This window comes from Drosophila persimilis, unplaced genomic scaffold (assembly GCF_003286085.1).
Source record: "Drosophila persimilis strain 14011-0111.01,24,50 unplaced genomic scaffold, DperRS2 tig00000002-arrow-pilon, whole genome shotgun sequence".
NCBI lineage: Eukaryota > Metazoa > Arthropoda > Insecta > Diptera > Drosophilidae > Drosophila > Drosophila persimilis.
In genome coordinates this window covers 5,310,877-5,333,811 of record NW_020825289.1, presented here as the reverse complement: position 1 = coordinate 5,333,811, position 22,935 = coordinate 5,310,877, and the positions used below count along the sequence as shown (strand labels likewise).

The window sequence follows — 22,935 nt, the reverse complement described above, 5'->3', positions numbered from 1 at the left end:
TACACTGATTGCAGGGTGCTAATTCACCGATAAACGACTCTAATGAATGTCGTATGTGGTGCCTGGGAATTGTTTAAAGGATCTTTAATTATTTCGATCATTTATCGAGTACATTAAACAAGCACTTAATGTGTTTAACCAGCTAAAACAAGTGTTTGGGGAGTTCTAAATTGACCGCAGTGTGTAGCAGGTGGTTCGTGGGGTATTTTACTTCTAAAATGTTGTAAATTTTATGTTTTTAGAGGGGGTTCCTGTTTTCTTTTTGCTTTTCTTCCACTATCGATATATGTATTCTCTTCAGAGCTGTGTATTTTCCAGCTCTCATCATTTTCCACATTTATACGAGCATAGAGATATATACATAAATACATATGTATATATTGTGTTAAGTGAAACCGGCATTAAGTCCTCTCCTGCCAGCCCCAATCGATTACATATGCGCATCAATAAATCAATGAAATGTTGCATAAAACGATCATTTAATGCCTTCTGCCCCAGCTATGGCAGCACCGTGCCCCCAATCCCCGCCCAATCAGAATTCTTCGACCGTAGCATTTATATGGCAGAGCTATAGGATAGGTGGTGACCATAGAGGAAACCACTTAAACTGCTTTGCCGCTGTTTATCTCGGAAGACGACCGGGCAGACAAAGAAATGCATAAATTATTTCTCACAGGCATTTTAAAGCGCCTGTTAGGCGAGTTGGCCGACTGCCGATGGCCGATTCCCGATGCAGCGGCAGCAGCAGCAGCCGCCTCTGCCTACTTACTGGCCATTTAGAAAGCCTTCGACTGCGACTGTGACTGCGACTGCGACTTCGCCTTCGCAGAGGCCGTGTCCACGCTTTTGTCCATATTTGTACACAATTAGCAATGACACAAAAAAACGACCAAGAGAGAAAGAATCGCAGCAGCAGCAGCAGAGTAGGCACAAAAAATGCAAAAGTAAAGGAAACAAACTTCACACACCATAAATCGATTATCAATGCACACAGATATACGAGTACGAGTACAAACACACACATGGGCATTAAATCAAATTGCGCATTTTACGCCTCGTCGGGCTTGTGCATAAATTTATTTATCGGCTTGTCCATCGACAGTGGCTGCCGTCGCCTTATCGCACACGCATCCACGCCATCGACATATCCCCATCCTTAAGTCCGATCATCATCATCACCATCATCATAGTGAGCGTGATCGTCATCGACATGGACATCGACAACGACAGCGACACGGACATTGCGTATACGCCGTGTGCCCGTACTCGTGCCTGTGCTTGGGCCCGCGCTCTGCTTCTGTCTGCGTCTGTGTCTGTATGTGCATGCATAAAATGTATAACAAAATTGTCATTAGCGTAAAGCATTTGTTAAGCACTCACAGATCAAGCGATAAGTCAGAGTAGGGGCGGGGGACGACGACTCCAGAGCAGGCCAGAGCTTCCCTCTTCCTCGCTGGGACAGGCCCCAGTGCTGACCATCCATCCATCCATCCATCCATCCATCAACGCCATCGTCTTTGGCTGGGAGAGAACACGCGCTGACAATCAATGGCGACAAGCGAAGCTGCCTGAAACGAGTCCGGTTGGGCGATGAGGTGTGGATGAGGTGCGATGCGAAGAGGTGCGGCGTTGTGAGGCATGGTTTGGTCCGGGTCCAACTATTTCACACCTTCGCCTTCGCATTCGCTTGGCTCTTGGTGTTGCCTGGCTCTGAATGGGGATCTGGCTCGCTAGCTCACTGGATCTCTGGCTTTTTTGGATTAGACGACGACGGCGGCGGCATCCGAGACCAAGGCATGGTGTAAAATGCCTGCATGATTGGCATTGCTTTTGTATCTTCGCTCTCTGTGTCTCTGTGTCCATGTCCGTACCTCGTCGTCAGCTTATTGACAATGCGTCAGGCGTTTGCTCCGCTGGCGGTGGTCAGCTTTGATGACTCCAGATACAGCCAGAGCTGGAGCTGGAGCTGAAGCTGGAACTGAAGCTGAGGCTGAGGCTGAAGCCTGGTCTACAGCTGCACTGGTCTAAAAACTAGTTGCGTTGACATACCAATTAACTTGACAAATACATAATTGGTAGTAAAAACAATTAAATGTTGGTCGCTTTTTTGCTCTCTTGATCTGGCTACCGCCTTTTGATCAAGAACTCCATCCGAGGCATGCCCCCAAACACACGACACACGACTCTGATCGACCATTTCGCTGTCAGCTTATGAGTCTCAGAAATTCATTTAAATTTATCTAGTTGTCAGCGTTTTTCTGCCGGCTCTAAGATATTTGCACAATTTGCTCATAAAAAACAAATCAACAAAAAAATAAACACACTCACAGATACAGTGGGTGCGAAGGAGGGACAGCTACACTGAGGGACAGAGACAGGGAGAGGGACCAACGGCAGCCACTAACGAAGCGCCGCCAACGTCTTGGCGATGCTGTTTGCTGATTTTGTTGTGGGCAGCCCTCGCTGAAAATTTATAATACGCTAAAGGAGTGTAAGGCATTACAGAATTCAGAGATTGTTGGGGATAACAAAGAGCGAAGAAATTTTTAGGTTGTCAATAGGAAATTAGGATATTTCCATATTAAGGAAAGTTAATAAACGATAAGTGATTCGATCGATTTTATGGAGGAAATCTATTTCTCCTTTGCTATAGAACAGCTTTAATTGTGGAATGACATAGAATAGTATTATTAATTTAGGGCAATTTTTGACTGATCAGATAACGAAAGGGCATTTCATCTTCGTCATTCCTGACTTCATTTTATTTCTCCTAGTGCCTCCTTTTATTTGGCTCTGTGGCTCTCTTTGGCAGGTGCAGTTTGCATTTGCCGCTGCGGCTGCGGCTTCGGCTGCTGTTGTTGCTCATTAGCTTTTTTCCCTGCTGCCACAAAGTCTACGTCTGTTACCATTTTGGGCTCTCTGGGAAACAGGCGCTGGATTAGCCAGGCACTAGGCAAACAGGCAGGCTGCGGGCAGCAGGCAGAAGGCAGGTATAAGGTAAGGTAAAGTACGCTAAGGCATGGCATGGCAGCCGCCAAAAGGAAAATCGAAATGCCTTGCCGTGGTGTTCGGTGTTCAGTGTGCAGTGTGGGAAAACTTTTATTTCAAGGTTCAAAAGACGCCCGCAGAGTGTGAAAAATGGCTAAAACAAAAAGCTGTGGCCACAGCAATTGCAGAGGGTATATAAAGGGGGATTTTAGCCTGCGGCTGCCCCACGGCGTATGCGCAATGCCATAAATTCAATGCGACTCGCGGTGGCCCATCCGATCCGATCCGATGCGGTCAGCCTCGAAGTTGGTCAAACGATGTGGTGGCCCAGAAAGCCAGCAACGCAACGTTTCATTTTCATGTGTGAAAATTGCAGAATCCCATCCCATCCCATTGGCGGCTGCGAATCCGAGGCCAAAATGCGAGTGCGAAAGCGAAATACGGATACGCCGTACAGCCAGTATTGCCAGTGCTCATGCGCCATGTTGTTTCATAATTATAACTTAAATACGACAGTTTTATATAAAAATCAAAAATCAAATAGTAAATCAAAGTAAGCGAGTGCGCGCGCGCCTGGCAATTAAGTGGCTGCAAACGTAACACACGATGGTGCTGTGTGGTGCTTTGGTGCTTTGGTGGTGCGCTTGGCCAAGCACGTCGCCATCGACAGCGAGAGCGAGAGCTCGGACTGAGACTCAGACCCGGGACCGGGGACCGGAGACCGGAGACCCGGCTAGGCCCGAGTCAAGCTTCAGCCAAGCGAACTGTCAATTATAACCAATCGCACACCAAGTGCACATTAAACCCTATCAACTGTTTCTGTAATTTATTGTTCGGGTGGGTATTTTCTCTTCTCTTCCCTTCTCTCCCTGTCTCTTCTACCTTCTATCCTCACTCGCCCTGTGTTCGGTTTTTCTTGCTTCCACAGTTGCAAGTCTTGCAGTCGCATTTGGTGCGAGATCCGCATTGCATTGCACACACCGCACACACGCTGTTGGACGGTGCAGCACAGTGGGACAAGGGAGGACGGGATTGAAGTTCTAATGAGCTCTCCAGCAATGGCGGCCAGAAGCAGGGGTTCTTAATTAACTATTGTTGTCGTGGGGTCCTATAACATCTGTCCTACCCTTAGGAAAATGGAAGCTCAGAAATCATAGGCAAGCTTCCATTTGTTCTACTCTCTCTTGGAAACCCAGATCGATAAACGAAATCCTTGAAAAGAGGTTCCACTGTGTACCCCCCGCTTGAGCAATGACTTTTCTTGGTCTTGGTACGATCTCGTCTCATCATAATTATCGCTGCGACGGCGAGTGCGAATGCTTGTGGGGCGGCACGTCCCAGTACGCAGCGAGGGTCGGAGGGGTGGAGATCTAGCTATCTGGAGAGGGTTGGAGAGGAGATCCAATCTAGCTAGATATAGAGAGGCAGTCTGGGAGGTAGCCAGCGTAAATCTGGCAGAGTCAAATGAGCAGTTTATGGCCAGATACGATACGAGGCGACGCAACGCGACGACCATTTGAAGACGCGCCAAAGGATCCCGAGATGGAGGAGCCTGTCTATATAGCATCGCCACTCGGGGGCAACATTCACTTTTTTTATTGCACCACTTTGGCAATAGGCACAAGTGTGATTTCGAATCTCTGGGTCGCCTGGTGGTGCACCGCCTGATGGTTGCACCGTTGCCCCACTCCATCGTTTCACAGTTGCCCCACCGATGTTGCTGCTAAATTGGCAGAAATATGAAGTCAGCGTGTGCATTTTGGTAAAAGCGGTGATTACACACACTGAGACATAGGGAAACATTCACTGGGATATATTCGCTGGAGAATGGCCGTTTGAGAGACGAGAAATATATGACAGACAGAGTTGCCACATAATGCGCATTAGCATACAGCATGCAGCATACAGAGCGAGCTGGTGCTAAAGCTGGGCCCATAAGCCACTGTTGCGGCAGCTACCCATCCAGCCTTCCAGCCTACCAGCTACCCTTCCCTTCCCTACCATTTCCAGGGAGGCAGGCGCAATTGCAAATGGGGCACAGCAACAGAAACAGCAACAGAAACAGAAAGACTCAACCTCAACTCCAAAGCACTGCACTGTGGGCTGACGTTGATGGCCAGTTCAATTAAATGCCATCAATTTTAATAACGCGCTCGGACCTGGGCCCGGGCTCGGACTCGGACCTGGTCTGGGCCAAGTTAACGGATCTCAACCTCAAGCCCCTCTTTGGGTCTGTTGCTACCTTGGGCGACCTGAAGCTTGGCTGCTTGGGTGCTGGGTACTGGGTGCTGGGGAAACAAAACGCTCTCTGGCATGGAAATTACAAATGCATCAACAGAGACCTGGTACACATGTGTAGACAGTCGCAACGCACTCGAAGCACTTGAGGCTAAGAAACAAGCGGCGGACCATCGGACCATCGGACCAACGGACCAGTCCCAACCCCAGAAACAGCACTCACTTCACAGCAAGCCAGGGACCCAGAGAGAGGGAGAGATCTCCGGTCAGTTCCGACTGGGTCTTGTGGCCCTCGGTCATATATAGTTGCAGGCTTGACAAAGCACTTAAGCCTGGGTCACTTGTACAGTTCGCTTTTTCCTCGTTTTTCTTTCTTTCGCTGCTTTGTCTTAGCCCCACTGACAAACGAGATCCACACGGGAAAGAAACGTCAAGAAGCGGGCAAAAAGCAAGTGAAAATTGAATGTGCTAACCAGGAAAGCCCGAGAACCCGAGGGGGTATGAGGGGGGGGTTTATAAGAATAAATTATAAATACCTCTCAACTGTAGATTGTGGCTTATAATTTGCAAGATTTCGCACACTTTTAGACACACTGTTACGCACAGTACACACGATGGTCGAGAAGAGCAACTGAATATGAGAGAAAATTGATCATAAATCATAGAAGAATCGTTTTGGGTTGAGGAATATGCACAATGTATCGTTTCTTGTTGTTTTCATGGGAGGATTATCAAATTAACAGAATAGATGAGCAGAAGAGAGCGCAACAATAGAGAGAGCGTCACAAAAAGAAGGAAGGAGCAGCCACGGGTTGAAGGTTAAAGAAAATCAGTTCTAAATGAAGTTCACACAATATTTATTTGCTTAGTCGCAAGGTTAGGCACATTTATAATGATCATGCGTGACTCAAGCCAGCGCACTCAACCATCAATGGGCGTGCCCCACATCGAAATAATCGAAGATGAAGGGGCAAAGAAAATCACATGCAAACTTGGCAACTACGTAAATATTCTGACTAGCAATTTGATCTTCGTAAACCTTCGGGGTAATGAGCGATACAGCTCTGCTGCGACTGTCAATTATCGATTACTTAAGGCCTAGTAAAACAAGCGCTGAGAATCACTTGTGGTTTTCAACAAAAAGTAAGAGAAAAAGTGAAGAAAAATAAGCAAAGGCGGCCCTGCCTCTACCCCCTACCCCCCTGCTGGCCCGGTTGTGCGGCGACCCAAGACAAGTGGCCAAGTGGCCAAGTGGAGCAGCAGCAGTAGCCCAGAAGCGAGAATTGAGCAAACTTTTATATGACTCTAGTGGCCGGGGCACCCTTCGAGGAAGGTACATACATAGCGGACTACTGTCGGTAGCAAGAGTGGTAAAGGTAGGGGTAGAGGAAGGAACGAACGGCTGGCAGTCAGCAGCAGCAGCTGCCGCCGCAATTGATGTTGATGTCGCGGGCGCCAAAATCGACACACTTGTCCCGAGTCTTGGGGCCCGGGTGCCACTGCAACTGGCAGCCGCAACTGGCAGTCGTCGTCTGGTTGAAGTACAGGTTAAATGGATCACGACTGCACGGATTCGCTGTCCGTCGCAGTCTTGGCTGTCTGTCGGCCATAAAATACGCGACATGCAAACGTTTTTGATGCAATGAGGCGGCCAAACGAAATTAGGAAATTGTGTAAAAACTCCTAACTGACAAGGCAAAGTGTTCCACACGGAGAGTCTCTGGGATGCTGTGGCTGTTGCAGTTGCCTGATCCTCTGTGGCTGGCAGTAGGTTGTACGAGTACTCTGCCTATATAGACGGGGCAGCCAGTCAGTCAGTGGTTCATTTACGAGTCTCATTAGGCATTCGCGGCCATAAAGTCGCTCTCCCGCCAGTCGACGACCATTTTGGCCATTTTGTTAACCGAATCTCAATTGGTTTTCTTCCCCCCATTCCATTCCATTGCAGCCAGCACTTCGCATGGGAGCAGCAGCAGCGGCAGTGGCAGCCGCAGCGGCAGCGGCAGCTGTAAATCCTCATCGACCACCAAAGCAGTCCATAGCAGCATCAACTACAGCAATGGAAAGCAGTCTGGATCATCCTCAACCTCCAGCAGCTATGCGGCCGGTGCTTCGGCCGGTGCCTCGTCGTTGGGGGCCTTTGGCCGTCAGCATCAGCAGCCCACTCAGCAACAACTTTATGCCTCCGGTGTGTCCAAGTTGCCATTCTCGCCATTCTTTGCCGCGTCGCCATTCTTCTTCACCTACCGCCGGATTAGCGGCGGTGGTGGCGCCGGCTCCGGAAGCGGCAAGCAGGAGGACAACAACAACAGCTGCAGCTACAACAATGGCAGCAGCGGCGGCAGCAGCAGCAACTCCTCCTCGCTCATGCAGGACTACGACCGCAAGTTCAGCCTGCTGAGCCTCTTCAAGAATCCCTACAAGTTCAGTGACGGCCAAACGGCGAGGAAGACCTCCCCGCCGGGCGGCAGCTCCAGCAAGTCGGCGGTGGCCCCTGCCTGCTCCTCCTCATCCTCCGCCAGCTGGAAGAGCTACGCTGGCTCGGGGTCGCCACACGCTGCCCTTAATCCGGCCTTCGGCGGCATGGCTCTGGGCGCCACGCGCAAGGACAACAGCAGCTTCAGCGGCATCAACTTTGGCGGCGGAGCCTCCTCCTTTGCGCGATCCACTTCCGCCGACGCGACGGCCAACGGCGGCTACAATGATCTCTCCAAGAACCGCAAGGTACACAAATGCGACACCGAAGGCTGCGACAAGGTCTACACCAAAAGCTCGCACCTCAAGGCGCACAAGCGAACGCATACGGGTGAGTAGATGGGGATGCTTTGGGGTGTGCCGAGAGAGAGAGAGTGTCTATTGCTGACGCTGTGAAACATTTTTCAGGTGAGAAGCCGTATGTGTGCACCTGGGAGGGCTGCATCTGGCGCTTCGCCCGCTCCGACGAGCTGACCCGCCACTACCGCAAGCACACGGGCGTGAAGCCCTTCCGGTGTCAGCTCTGCACGAGGAGCTTCAGCCGCTCCGATCATCTGTCGCTGCACATGCGCCGCCACTGAGCAGAAGGGCAGAAGGGCAGAAGGGAATGAGGATTGTGACTGCCGATCTGGCCATACATATATACATATAGTGCATACAAAACATATCTATATAGACGCCGAGAATACTCATCGAAGGTGCTGCTCGCTCTTGACTATTTATATTCACACACGAATCGCTTTCCATTGTTCATTAACTGAGACCAGATTTTACACATTTTCCATATTGCCTAAGTAGCTCAATTTAGTGGTAAGCGGGCTCAAAGCCCAATCTATTTATAGGGTATCCATAGTTCTAGAGCTGAAGAATTTGTAAAATTCATTCACGTATTCACAACCCAGAGACAATTGCCTTCAGAAGCCAAGTTACGAATGGATTTGTAAACCTACTACTCGTACACACATATGAATACTCGTAGAACATATCCATATAATCGTAGTTTCGTACGATCATACAGATTATATATACAGATAGTTTTGGATTGGTGCTAGCAACTTGCGTGTATATATATACATACATATGTAGATCTAGATATACTTGGTAAGGCGAATTTTAACTAATTTTAGATGAAATTTTTTATTGGTTATTAAGTAGAAAATTTTATACTCGTATACCACACAAAACAAAAGAGAAACAAATACAAACAAAAAACAAGCGACACAAAAGAGGCACAAAAACCAGAAGAAGCCAAGCAAAGCAATATATTTATATAAATAGAAATTCTCTCATATATAGGATATACCTACTAAACACATTTTGTACTATACACTATACGCATATGATATGAGAGTTAATGGAGAACAAGGGTGGATAGCTAATGGTGGATTGGTGGGGCAATTCCAGAGAAGGGAGTTCAATTTTTTGTATTTTTGTATGCCTAGCGTTTCAAAGCTATGAGAAATAAGTGTTAGATTCACTTTGATGGGTAAAACGGACTACATTCCTTCAAAGACTATTTTATCAACCACTTTATTTGATGTTTCTTCAACTTTTGTATAATTGTATAATTTCCCCATTTTCCCTCTTTTCCCCTTTGAAGATATACCCTTTCTTTGAATCAAATCCTTTCTATAACATATGCATTTCTTTAAGTACCCGTCTTCGCGAGACTTATGAAACGCACTGTATTCCTTGCTTCCTTCCTAATCCCAACAGCATTCTGCCGCGTCCCAACTGTCATCGTAGATTTAGCTCCACGCACACTCCCAGAAACACACACACACAGACACACACAAAAAGCAAAACAAATTGTATTATTTTTTTAAATAAAAGAAAAGCAAATACGTTTTTTTCGTACCATATGCAGACGTACGGCGGACACTGTGCTCATTACGGGGTCCGTGGCCAAATCCGTTGTGGATTTTCATTTGAATGAAAAATCAATTGAGCTCACAATGGGGCAATGGCTAACCAAGTGGTTAGGCTCCCTCCTCGTCCTCCTCCTCCTCCTCCTCCATCTCCATCTCCTTCACTGATCCGGTGGCGGCTCCCCAAAGATGTGTGGCAAGTTGTCAGCAACTGCTTTGCTGCTGCGGCCTTTGTGTGCGGCGTGGCACGCACTCCCCGGCAATTGTCCAGGGGAGCATTGTCGATGTCGTCGTCGTCGTCGTCGTCGTTTGTCGTTTGTCGTCGACTGTGCAACGTTGCCGCAGAGCATTGCGCGCGTTGTTTGCAATAATAAAGATGACAAATTTCTCGTCATTTGTAATTTCAATGCGAAACGGGCAGGGCAGGGTTGTGCAGCTGAGCTGTAGCTACTGACGGGGTGGAGTGTAGCTGAGGCCAAGACTGGAAGTATGGCTAAAGCTGAAGCTGGCTAATACGCATAACTGGTTGCTCCGGCGACAGCAGGGAGTGAGAGCAATGGAGCTCCAGCTAAGATCGGGATTGGATGACACCTGCAGCGGAAATCAGTGCATGAATAACGCTTTCGGTCATTAAGGCACAATTGTGAAATATTACGTATACGCCATGGCAATTTATAGGTAAATTAATAACCAAATACATATGTATGTACATCCCAACGGACAGTAGCCAAACGGCTGCCGTTCCAAACACTGGCAGTCGGCTGGGGTCTGCGTCTGGGTCTGCCGTCACCGCATTTAGCATAAAGGTTAGACAAATATAACCGACCGGTTTTTTGGGTTAATTAATATGCCTTGGGTCAGGTCAATATTGCGTCGAGGCTGCCACTGCCACTGCCACTGGCACTTTGAGGGGAGGGAGGAGCAGATACTATGATCCGAGAATGGTCCGAGATAATGGTCGATAGCTGTTAGGTTGGGGAGAGGTCAGGTTTAATGACCCAAACGGGATGCAAATGAGTAAAAGTAAATAAAGTGAGAAGTTGCGTTAATTAAGACTGATCGACGCGATGAATGCCCTGCAGGTGCCAGCACCTAAATCTTTTCTTCGTCGAAACGGCGCTTACCTCGATAAAGGCAGAGAAATTGAAACGCAAATGGATTAATGAAAATTCAAGTGAACGCCGACACTCCCTTCGAAGGGGGATCTGCAGAGCTCCAATCAAAGCATCCATTCCATCGATAGGGAGGTATCCACACACATACCACGTATCTACAAAATACATTTGGATAAGCATTCAAAATCACAGCGCAGATCATTAAAAACCAATAAAGTCGCGATCCAATGCTTTGCACCGGACAAAGCTCTGTCCATCAATGAGTCGGATAGATCGGGAGGGGATCTGTGTCCCGCATGGACACACTGGAGAATGGAGGAGCCTTGGGAGGGAACGATGTGTGGCTGCTGCTGTCGGCAGCTGTCCATCACACAGAAGAGTGCTCCCATAACCAAATCGACCAGAGCCCGAGACCGAATCCGAATCTGAGTCCAAATCCGATTCCAAGCTGAAATTGAAGGAGTTCCAAGTCTGAGGATTGCAGTTTTTAGAGTCTGCGGCAAGAGGCACAGCACAGCACACATGGAGTCCGAGTCCACAGCCACAGCCACATCCACATCCACATCGGCATCGACATCCATTTTTAATTTATTGTTATGCCTTTCTGCTGCCTTTTGGCTGCCGCTGCATCTTGCCGCTGTTACTGTTGCTGTTGCAGTTGCAGTTGCAGGCTGCTGCTGGTCGTCAGGTCATGTGCAATTTATGAAACGGCTTTGCATTGGCCGCGGCCTGATTTTTGAGACACATTTGGATGACTGTCGCAACGGAGGCAGCAGAGGCAACTGCGCTGCGGCAACTGCGGGTCTGCCTCTGCGGCCAACTCTGCCTCTGTGGCTTCTGTCCATTTGATTTGTGATCGATTGTGTGTCGTTAGTTTGCGACATGGGGCATGAAATCTTTGACACCTAACGGTAAACAGACGGCACTGTGCCTCAGAGAGAGAGAGGGACCTCGGATCACAGCAGTGGGTGCCCCATCCACAGCCCCTTCATCCTTGTCCTCTGCATCAAATTGGAACGATGGAAGGAGCCGCTCCGCATCGCCTCTCGTCTCGTCGCACTGCAAGTTGTCAGCGGACCAAAGTGTTTGGCAGTTTTGCCATTTATTTTACAGGTGAGTGAGCATAATGGACAGCGGCCCGTCTGTTGCAAGTTGGTCCGTTGCAAGCAGATAGATGGCCTGGCTGCTGCTGCTGCTGCTGCTGCCACTGCTGCCGCGGTACATGCTGTGCGCTCTGGCTCAATTAAAAATGGAATCGTCTATAGAGGAGGTCGCTCGATCGCCCGGTCGCCTCATTTGACAATTGCCGGATCCCAAATAGAGCCAAATAGCCATACGAGAGCCAAATACCCTCCTCTCGATAGCATCCAGCATCCAGCATCTACCATCTCCCGTCCATCTCTAGCATCCATATACCTATAGCATCTCCTATGTGGCTGTCGCTCATGGTAGTCGTACCATGTTTAATTTTGTTAAGCAAAAATGCTGGAAATTAAAATTCCCATCACACCATAAAACCCATAAATCATCTTTTATCTAAGCGAGTCTATCGGCGCATGCGAGCGCGCGCCAACTTCGGTTCGGGGTTCGGGTTCGTTCAGGAAAAACCGCAGAAAAAACTGTGCAGAGAAGCCTCCTCTGTGTGAGTGTGGAAAATGATGCTGCTGCCGGGACACATTGGGGGAACCTGCTTGGTCCTCTCCTGCCTTAATGAGAATTTAATATTTTTCAATAAAAATTTGTAAAAGGCGCGCTAGCTGCTTGTCCTGGACTCCCCTTACCGCTCAGGGGCAGGATGGGGTGGGTTGGGGTGGGAGGAGAGGCGGTGTTTTGGCCATGTGTGTCTTGGCTATTAACGCACTTTGTCTGTGGCCATTGGCCATGGCCTGCATGGCCAAGACTGGGGCCAAGACCCGGCCAGAGACCAGGCCTGATTGTTGCTGCAGAGGCGTCGCATCGGTAAGTTGCCTCCAGAAGGGTTTGAGCCTGGCTTGTGCAGGCCTTTTCTGCCCCCTTCCTATGGATGCGGGCCCCGTCTATGGCCCATCGTGGGGCCGTTCTCTGTTTGTTTTCTTTATTGCCTCCAGTTGTTATTGTCTTCTCTGGGGTCTTTTGCCTTTTCTTTGGCCTAGACTTTTACGCAGCTCTGCTTCCAATTCATATCACAAATCGTAGTCTTGTTTCTTCGATCCCTGCTCCGTTCCGAGCTCTCCTGTGTGCTCCGATCCTTTCATTGCCATCTTCTGTGCGTTCCGTTTGGAGTCTCCCGTCTGTACCTTAGTCCCTGCTCTAACCTTCGCTCGAAACCCTTCGTCTGTCACAATTTTCTTTAGGTTTAAGGCACACATTGCATACAAAATTGCTAGCTGAAGTTCAACTTGAAATTGTGTCCGTAAAAACCAGCAGCAAAGGAGGGAGAGAGGCAGGGAAGCTCAGGGCCGGGACTCGGCCAAAAGTGTCAATTGTCAGTGGCTGTCGCCGTTTAGCCGGGCTGGCTGGGTCGAGTCGAGTCGAGTCGAGGCCTTCTGGGTCTTGGTCTGCGACTGGGACTGCAAGTGGGACTGCAAGCGGGACTGGGCCTAAACCCAGCCCATCGTTGGCGGCGCGTGCAGACGGTGAGCCTGTTTTAATATGCCAACAATGACAATCAACTGTCACCTCTGGTGCGCCACATGTCTAGACTCCAGACGGAGACTACCACTGCCACTGCCACTGCCGCTGCCACTGCAACATCGACTGCGAGTGCGGCCAAAAGAAATTGCATGCAACCTGAGCAGCGGGTTGAACGCTGATTGCAGCTACAACAAATAAATATGTCATTTGGCTCATTATAAAGATAGCAAAAGACTCTCTCTGTCTCTGGCCAGAACAGAGCTTGCAACTTGCAACGCGCAACGCGCAACGTGCAGCGAACAACGAGCAGCATGCTGCATATGCGCCCCCAGAGCTGCTGCTGCTGCTGCGTCACATTTAAACGTTTAATGATAATTTATGAATGTTGTTGTTTTTTATTGCAACAACAATGCCGTAAACCAATAAATCTTAAGGATCACATAAATCTTGGCGCTAACTGAGACGGCGGCAGCGGTGGCAGCAGCAAGCAGAGCAACTTCTACTTGCAACTTGCCACAAGCCGAGGCAAACCGTTGACCAATTGGCCAAAGCCTTTATACCCTAATAACCGAATGCCGCAATTAAAAGGATCTGCAGGAAGCAGGGAACTGCCTTCGAAACTCCCTTCCCTACGTCGGACAATGAGGGGAGATCCGGCGGATATAAAACTATATTTGAGAATAGATTTTGAAGATTGATAGAAGAATGTATCTGGTGGATTGAATGCACAGTTTTTAAAAGCATAAAAGAGGGGCCACTTTACCCTGTATCTGTATCTTTAATAACTTTAAAGATACTTTCAAGTATTCTTCAAGTATTCCCACACCTAGGAACCAATAAACTGGGCTTTTCTTCATCTGGAACCTGGAATCGGGGTTACCCCATCGCGCTAAAGGATATAGACAATAATTTGGTTCACTTGATCAAACGGCGGGAGTTGCATTATTGACAGCTGCAAAACCTTGACGTGGCCGGGGCGCTCTGGTGGCGAGGTGCGTGATCTGATGTGTGCAGCATGGTGCAGCGGTGGTGCTTGCTTCCCCGTGGTGCCACCGGGTTTTGTGGCCTCTTCTAATGTGTTAATAGGAGCAGGGGACTGCCGTAGAGATAGAGATTGCTCAATTGTTTTTGCTTTTTAGAAAGGAAAGGCCTCGCCGCGGTGTAGGCTAATTTTTTGTGGTGGTTCCTGTTGCGGCTGCCACCGCCACCGCCACCGCCACCGTCGCTGCTGCTACTGCTATTGGATTTAATTTAATTTTTGTGCTTTTCATGCTTCGTTAACATATTTTGCTTATAAGGATTTCCCGCGAGCAGCAAAAAGAAATCACAACTGATCAGTGAACATGCCGCCGGTGCGGTGCGGTGCGGTGCGGCAGTGCTTGTGGCAGCGGCTTCATTGTTGCTGCAGGTGCATGTTGCCTCAACAATGCCATAAATTGTGACATTGCTTTTTGCTCACCCTCTCTCTCTCTCGCTCTCTCTCTTGGTAGCCACCCTCCTTCTGCACTGAGAGAGAGATAGAGAGACTATGGCAAAAACTTCAACCTGGCTAATTCTTTTTTTTGTAGTCCAGACATCGGGCCAACAGCAGGGGCAGAAAAAAAGCTTAGAACGAGTTTTGGCATTTACGACTCACTCTGGGATGTCGCTCCCTCTCCCTCTGCATCTCTCCCCCATCTCTCTGGTGCTCTGCCTCTGCCTGTGGCTGCCACAAGAGCAGTAGCAGTAGCCACCGCCACCGCCACTGCTGTCGATTTGTTGTTGTTGTTGTGGTTGTTGTTTGTTCTCCTCCTTGGATCGGATCTTGTCGCTTGCCGCTTGCCGCATTATGTTGCTGCTTAATTGGTTATAAATTAATTAAACGTCGATTAATAATCCGGCTTCTTGTCAGTTAAAACCGCCGTCCAAGTCGGCGTTCGGTCGGTAGTAGGTTCTGGGCTTGGGAACAAGAACACATTGCTGCTGCAACAATAAGCCAACAATAAGCGTCTTGCCCACAGCTCTGCCTCTGCGTCGCACACAGATGCAGATACACCTTCTTAGCCACGGATACACACACACACACACACACACACAGCCACGTGATGAGATGGCAATAATGAACTTGTTGTTGTCGCTAACATTTGCTGCCATGGCCTGAACTTTGTGTAGAAGCCAGAACAGCAGCAGCTCCCCAACAAGAACTCATTAATGGTACTAGACACAGAGCTGGAGCTGGAGCTGGAGCTGGAGCTGGACCAAACGCAAGACCCCGACAGAGAGGTAGACCCCAAGCTAGACGTGGGCCCCGGGTATCAATGACCATTTGGGCGTTCGGCTCGGCTCCACTGCTGTCAGCCGCTTGTCAACGCCAGAGAGACGCTGCCGAGGAGGAGGATGGAGGACCAGAGGAAAAGGTTATGGGTTAAGGTCAAAAGCTAGCAGCGAAATGTGAGAATATCCCATTCGGTAATTGGAAAAATCAATGATTCCACAACTAAAGTGTCGGCAAATGTGTGGACGGAAAGAGCTAAAATATTTATCATAAATTAATTATTCAGTGAAAAACGTAATTATTCAGCAAGAAAATCTAAACACGAACAGGGGTAACTTTTATGGTAGCTGCACTACAAAACGAATGGCAAATGAATCATTTACGAGCAAGGCATCACATCTAAACATATGAATAATGAACTTATTCATTCAGACAATTTGTAGAAAATCTTGTTTAATGAAATGGGGGAAAAAGGTAACAAAAATGGGAAAATTGCTGACTATCAGAACAGATGATGGTTTATGAGGTATTCCCCTCTTTTTTGCGATATCTTCCTTTCCCTTTCGATTCGGCAAAGATTGATTGCTAACTATCCATCATCAAAGATCTGAAAAGGGCTTAGTCGTGGTTCTGGTTTCGGTTTACAACGACATTATTCCCCATTCTTCCATTTCGTCTCCCCCAATTTATGTTATTCTATTCTGCTCTATGCGTTTGGTTTTTTTTTCGATTTGATCGCCGTTTTTGCTACTTGTGTCAATCGCCTGGCCTCCCACTATCGCCAATGGCTCCACCAATTCCCCTTACATTTCCCCACTTATCTCTCTCTCTCTCTCTCTCTCTCTCTCTCCCTCTCTCACTTTTTCCCTCTTCAGCGTCATCCAAATTCCCTTCTGTTCTGTGCCCCTGCAGGCTATATAGGCCCTCTATGCAGGCCCTCTATAATCTGACAGATATTTGATTTGATTTCCTATAAACAGTGTGACAGACGGAGAGAGACTACACTAGAGGGAGAGAGCATGCAAATATTTACACCACATATTTCTTGTTGTTGTTGTTGTTGTTGTAGTTTCAACACTTCTCTTCTCTCCAACAACTAACATCCAACATCCACATCCACTTAAAGCGACATCCAAGTGATGCCTTTTGTTGATCGAGTGCTTGCTACGCACTTCACTCCCTCCCGCCGCGCTCCCTGTGGCTCCAACTGCGTCCTACCATCTCTTTCACTCTTCATGGGTGTATCTCTTTTCCACTCACGGCTGGCAAGGCAGAAAACAGTGAACTGCTACAGATACGAGACACTCGTATTCCAATGCTACTTTAACGCTCACGAAAATCATTTGTGGGTCTTCTTTTTTCGGGTATTGTTGGATATTTGTTGGGCAGTGGCGAGGCGATTAAATCACGGTCCAGCCCCAAAAACTGAAAGAAGGCCACCGTAGATCTCGGCGTATCTCTGGGTTCGTCTTTTGTGTAGGCATCTCTCGAGTGGCGAATGCCTGAATGCCTCTTCAGGTGATTGTTGGCCCCATAGACGGGGTCGCATAATGATCCAGAAATCGTTACGTTCTCACGTTTAGCGCCCCGTCCAGTCCCCGTTTCGGACCAGGCCAACAAGTGCTGCTGGCCGCCACACACACACGCCACACCATCGCGGGACTGCTGTAAAACGTCAAAATATACGAGCACAGAGCGATTTAAACTGTCAACGCGGCCGTAAACATTGTCAGTGGAGAGTCGGAGCGGAGTCTGGAGTCTTGCCAAAACTGGAACTATTCAGAGCTGAGGCTGAGTGGCCAACAGGCTACTTGCTGCCTCAAATTTGCTTATGAGCAAAGGCCGAAACAGGCCCGAACTCCACTCGAAGCTAGAGTCCAAGTCGAAGTCTTAGCCTCCGTTTCAGCCTGGTCTAATGTGGCTCGTAAATCCTGGGCCAACAGAGGTTCGGGCCCCGTTTTGGCCTGATGAATGTTGTGATGCGGCCGAGGCGGCACTTGGCCAGATTTACGCCCCGCAATTAACGTTCTAATCGCCGCAATTTGTTAGGAGCCAAAGCGAACCTCTCGAAGCAGATAGATAATCAGCATCAACAACCTACAAGTCAATTCCGAGTGTCAACCGTCTGATATCGCTAATGATGATACGGATGATGGGGAGATCGGATGATCTTTGAAGTATCTTTATCTTTCTATTGTTTATCCGAAGATAGTGAATGAATCACAGGATATGGAAGAAGTAGTTCGGATGATCTTTCATTAGTCAATGGTTATGGTTGTTCGGCTAAGCGCTTGCCCATTGCAGCACAAAAAGCATTACAGAGAACAGATCGGCAAACAGTTCGATACCGGGGAGAGGCGCGAGGGAGGCTCGTCTGCATGGCATCGCCGCAAGCACATCGTCTGGCCCAGTGGCATTGCAAATCGAAATAAAACAAATTACTTTATCGGAAATCTTTTTGTTGTTGTGATTAGTGAAATGAATCGAGTTACGCCTCCGAAGAAGCTCAGTGGCAAAACAATGATGTTAATTTCAGCATCCGCTATGAGTTTTGTGAAATTTCTGATTTATTAGTGTCGAGCAGCCGGCTTTTATAATATGGAAATGAATGGTGAGGCTGCAAGGAAGCAAGGAAGCTGGGCGTTGGGCGGAGTGTGCCATGTGAGATATCAGCAGATCTATGCAAAATTATAGGCCTCCCACGAAATTCACCGAGAATTCTGATTCTGATAAGATAACAGTGGCGCCTCCAGCCAGTGTATATCTATCTACATTTTACATGTGCACACTGGTGCCCCCGAACGGACAGCAGCACAAGGTAAGGCTAGTCTATAGTTACTTGTTTGTTACAGTTCCCCACTGGCGCCCCCCGTCTGATGGTTTTTTCTTCTTAATTTTTTGTTCTTTATTTATGTATATTATTTCTTTAATAAATTGTACGTAGCACTGCCTTTGAGTATGCAATGGATATAACCAACTAAACGATAAGCTTAGTCACAGACATTGAATGTTTCGGGCCCGCGTTGATTTGGCTTACTGCAGCTATGCGGTTAATCATAGTCTCGTGGTCCCACGACGTTCTCCCTCGTTTCATTTGGCTTTATTGGACACAACGTTTAGTTTTATTTTCGAATAATATTGCTGGCATTTGAATATTGCTGCACCTTTCGTTTTATCCCACATTTCATGCAATGTTAAAAACTATTTCGACTTCCCTTCTGCTGCAATTAAAATCTTTTGCACATACTTCTATTTTCAATTTCATTTTATTTACCTAAAATGTGTAAATATTTGAATATTTTCCAATGCATAAATCCCTAACGCACGGATTGGATAGTGCGGTGCGGGCGGTCGCGGCAGTCCCATGGGCTGGGGCACAACTACCACATGAGGTGCAGGCTCCAACTAGACTCGAAAAGAGCACAATAAAAGGGATCACAGATTCCAGTTACCCCTTCTAATATTCAAAATATTTACTTTATTTTGCATGGCAAATTATGGACAATTAAGTAAAGCTTTACACCGTGTTTATCACAAGAGTCCTGGGGGGAGGATGAGGCGGGGGGACGACAGACAATCTGCTCTTTAGGCACCCGACTTGGCATTCACTGTGAGCTGCTTGAAGTCGCGGTCGCTCAACAGCTGCCATTTGTAGCCCAAGATCAGGGAGATCTCCCGCTCCACAGCCTCGTAGGAGCGCGAGTTGCGCCGGAGCCAGGCGTGGAACTCGTTGCTCCATTCCGGATGCCGGGGCCAGTCGCAGCGCAGAATCACCGCGAAGCGTCTCACATTTAAGTGTCGGAAATTCTTGGCCGTTCGAGCAATCAGCAGCAGCGTCGCAGTGGACACCTTCTCCCGTACGGTCTATGGAGAAACAAGGTGTTAGCTGAGAGGGAGCGGCGGAGTGATGAGCACTCACCAGAGTGTCCAAGTTGAAGCATTGGCGGCATATCAGCACCAGCAAGCTGTCGATGCGGCTGTTGAACGGCTTGGGGCTGGAGAAGCGCGGCAACAGCTCATGACCGTAGACAGCCAGAGTATTCTTGTAGTGGTCTATCATGCGGACGAGCAGGTCAGCCCTCACACGAGTCTGTGGCGTCCAGTAGGTGATGCTGTGGACTGGGGCCTCTGGTTGCAGCACTACCTCGCCGTCGACGAGGTTCTCCAGCCTCAGATGAACCCGCATGCGCGGATTCGTCTTCTTTAGGCTGCGCCAGGCCTTGACTCCGCAGGCGCTAATGGTCAGGTGGTTGGGAGTATAGCAGTTTTGCAGTAAATACAGATGCCGCAGCTTTGTGTCCGCCAGCAGAGACAACACATCGTCGTCTATGTTTTGGGGAGAAATGGTGAGCACCTGCCAATGGAGGATGTCACCATTTAGTAAGAGCAAAGTGTGTAGAAAGATGCTCCCGTCACCTGCAGATTGAGGAACAGTCCCACATGCATGATGGGACAGTGCGTAGTGGTCACATTCACCAGATTGAGCACTCGCATCTTGGTGCAGCAGCTGCAGACGACTTCATCCAGCAAATGATTCGCCTCGAAGCGCTCCAGCACAAAGTCCACCAGCTTCAGAGTGTGCAGTTCTGTCAATCGCAGCAGCAGCTCCTTCAGGCCCCTCAGGAGCTGTCCTCCAGTGCCGAAGAGCTTGATGCCTTCCGGATCGTTGGGCTGCGACATGTTGCAGGGGAAATGATAGACCAGAGAACGTATCCGGCTACCCATGCCAACGAGCTGCGGCTCGGCGTTCAGTTCTTTTCCCTGAAAGGCATCAGGAGGTTACAAAGGGGAAATACAATTTGTCATTCCCTCACTTTGTCCATGCTCCAGGTGAGCATTGTCATAAACTGGAAGATGTTGTTGAAGCTGTGCCACGGCCGGAACTCGATGCCTCGCAGGTGACGCCCGATTCTCGACAGGCAGTTCTGTGTGCGCATGTGATCGAGACAGTACTGCCAGCCCGAGTAGTAGTTGTATTTTGGTCTCGTCAGCGTACGATCGTCGACCACAAAGTTGTTCCAAACAGTTGGCAGATAGAAGGCCCGATGCCACTGGCGGCAGACCTTGAAAGACACCAGAAGATGGAGGGGGAGTACGAGCAGGAGTACACTCTTCTCACCAGGCCAGCATAGTAGCGCTCCTTGGGGCTGAGGTAGGTGAAGATTTCCTCGAGTATCAGGTCCGGAAGAATGCACCACTTGGATTCTTCAGTGGTCCCATCGTTGTCCTCATCGACGTCTATGTAGCAGGCTGGCGAAAGGTGGGAATACTATATATTATGCTGACGACATGGCGGAGAAATCAGTGGGTTACCTTTTTCGTTCTCGTCGATCTTCCAGCCAGCCTTTTGCATAACGTCCAGCTGGGCGCTGCCTTTGCGGGCTGCCACACTCATTTCAGACATCTTCTCTCACCAAAATGATTATTGTTATTAATCTTTCCTCTGCTGCTGTAATTTATTTACAACACAAACAGCAGTCACATCACTATATACTCTACTCTAATTTTGAATCAATTTTGGCACAGCCTGCCCGCTCTGCTTTCTCTTATTTTCGGTTTATTTTTATATAGTTTAAAGATCGGCCGCGACCGTCCGCTGCATTCGCAGTTGCGTTTGTCGCGCCTTCCCAGCGACTGTCTCCCGACTCTTTCAGAATATTCAAATCCCTCTGCTGCTGGGGCTATTTTCGAAGATCGAAACTGAAGAACTGAAAAACTGTTTTCATCTCTAGCTTTCGAAATTAAATTGCCAAAGATTCGTGTGTCTTTTCACTGTCTCGTTTACATTTCGCTCCCATTTATTTTGGTTAATATTTTTTGTTGATTCTCGGACGGTGCGTTCGGGGATATGGCAACTGTTGTGATTCCGATTCCGATTTCGATTCAGATTCAGATTCGGTTTTGTTTTCATTCTTCCTCTTTGTACATATGTGTTTTAAAATTAGACGCCGGCATTTTGGGCAAGGTCTTAGGGCCTCCGTTGGCTGCTGTGTGGCACGGAACTGGGGCAACTTGTTGATGTTGCCACTGCCGCCGCCGATGCTTGGGCTCTTGAGGTGTGAATTTATAAATAAACGCTTCTGTTGTTTGGATTTGTTGTGATTACTTGCATGTGGGGCCATTCCTTGGCTCATGGATTGCTTTATAGATCCCTCCACCAAAGCAGAGAAACAAAGCCACAGATTAAAACGTTATTAAGCTACTTACCAATCTTGATATGTTCGTTGAATGGGAATCCGTAGTGCTTCCATGGGAAGCTGCTGACCATGGCCCTTTCGTCGCTATGACGACACCAGCCCGGCTGATAGCCAGCTGTCCGGTTTTGCATTCCATGCTCATAGGGAGATTGTTTTTGTTTTTCGTACTCTGCACTATGGCCCAGAAGTCGTTTTTTTTTTGCATAAAGTCTAGTTTTTAAGCTAGAGCCTTGAAACTTTGCACAATTATTTGGAGTATTTTTATAAAATTTCGGTTTTTTTTTAGGTATTTCGACTTTCTGTCAAAAAACCAAGTCTGGACCATAGTGCTCTAGCTGACTTTCAGGGACTTGTACAAAGAGCACAAACAAACAGCTGTTTGTGCTAACTGGCATTGCATACTTTAAGGAAAATTAAGAAATATGAGTGCGCAATACCACCAGTGACGGCAGCTGCGGGGTCCAACACTCTAGATACCCAATCAGCTAGATTGATTGCTGTTAGAAAAACTTAGAGAGAGACTTTTCCTGTTTTTTCGATAATATTCCATTAATCAATTCCGCTTTTCAAGTAGAGGAGCAGGCAACCCATTCCCAGCGGTTTAACATTTAAAGAATTCGGTGAAACGCGGGGAATACTCGTATTACAAATCCAACTAAATCCAAAACCCGAGGCAAAGACAAATGAAAAATAGCATAAAAAGGGCAGATCGCAGATGGGAATTAGCGGAAATGTGTGTAAATTAAATTAAAGCGTATCATACATATTGATAGATACATATTTATTAATCTTTTCTTCTCCTGTAGTACACTTTAGTTCTTCAGTGATAAGAATGCAAAGAGCGTGCCAGAAGTAGCTCAGAAAATAGAGAGAGGAATCAACACAAGGTTAGGCACTCCGAGTCTTGAAGATGTGACTCTCCATCCTTTAGTGAGGGTAGCCACACTCGAGCAATATATGACAGTATCATGTATGAGTACTAGGAGTTTTTTTGTGTTTTTGTGTTTATGTCTTTTGTATCCTCCTATCTCTCTTCAGCTTTTTGCTTTTAAACCTCTCTCTCTCTCTTTATCTATGGATTTTTTTTATGTTTCCATCATCTGTCGTTGAACGTGCCAAACGTTGAACGTCAGAAAAATGAGGATGAATGAATGGTTGGGATGATGCCCCGATGTTCATATACAATT

At 47.9% G+C, this 22,935-nt stretch overlaps 2 protein-coding genes across 2 annotated transcripts; one reads left to right on the top strand and one right to left on the bottom strand.

The window, feature by feature from the left end:
- Positions 1–6,525: 6,525 nt before the first annotated feature.
- Positions 6,526–8,801, top strand: LOC6590188 (Krueppel-like factor luna). Its single transcript, XM_002015709.2, has 3 exons — positions 6,526–6,559; positions 7,175–8,032; positions 8,110–8,801. The coding sequence occupies exons 1-3, from the start codon at positions 6,526–6,528 to the stop codon at positions 8,280–8,282; spliced, it is 1,065 nt and encodes a 354-aa protein (XP_002015745.2). The 3' UTR covers positions 8,283–8,801.
- A 10,205-nt stretch (positions 8,802–19,006) lies between these two features.
- On the bottom strand, positions 19,007–21,176 carry LOC6590187 (F-box only protein 39). Its single transcript, XM_026985737.1, has 6 exons — positions 20,865–21,176; positions 20,671–20,801; positions 20,366–20,614; positions 19,968–20,312; positions 19,471–19,905; positions 19,007–19,415 (listed from the first exon to the last, which is right to left on the bottom strand). Exons 1-6 carry the CDS (start codon positions 20,953–20,955, stop codon positions 19,137–19,139), a joined length of 1,530 nt encoding a protein of 509 aa, XP_026841538.1. The 5' UTR covers positions 20,956–21,176; the 3' UTR covers positions 19,007–19,136.
- Between the last annotated feature and the right edge of the window lie 1,759 nt (positions 21,177–22,935).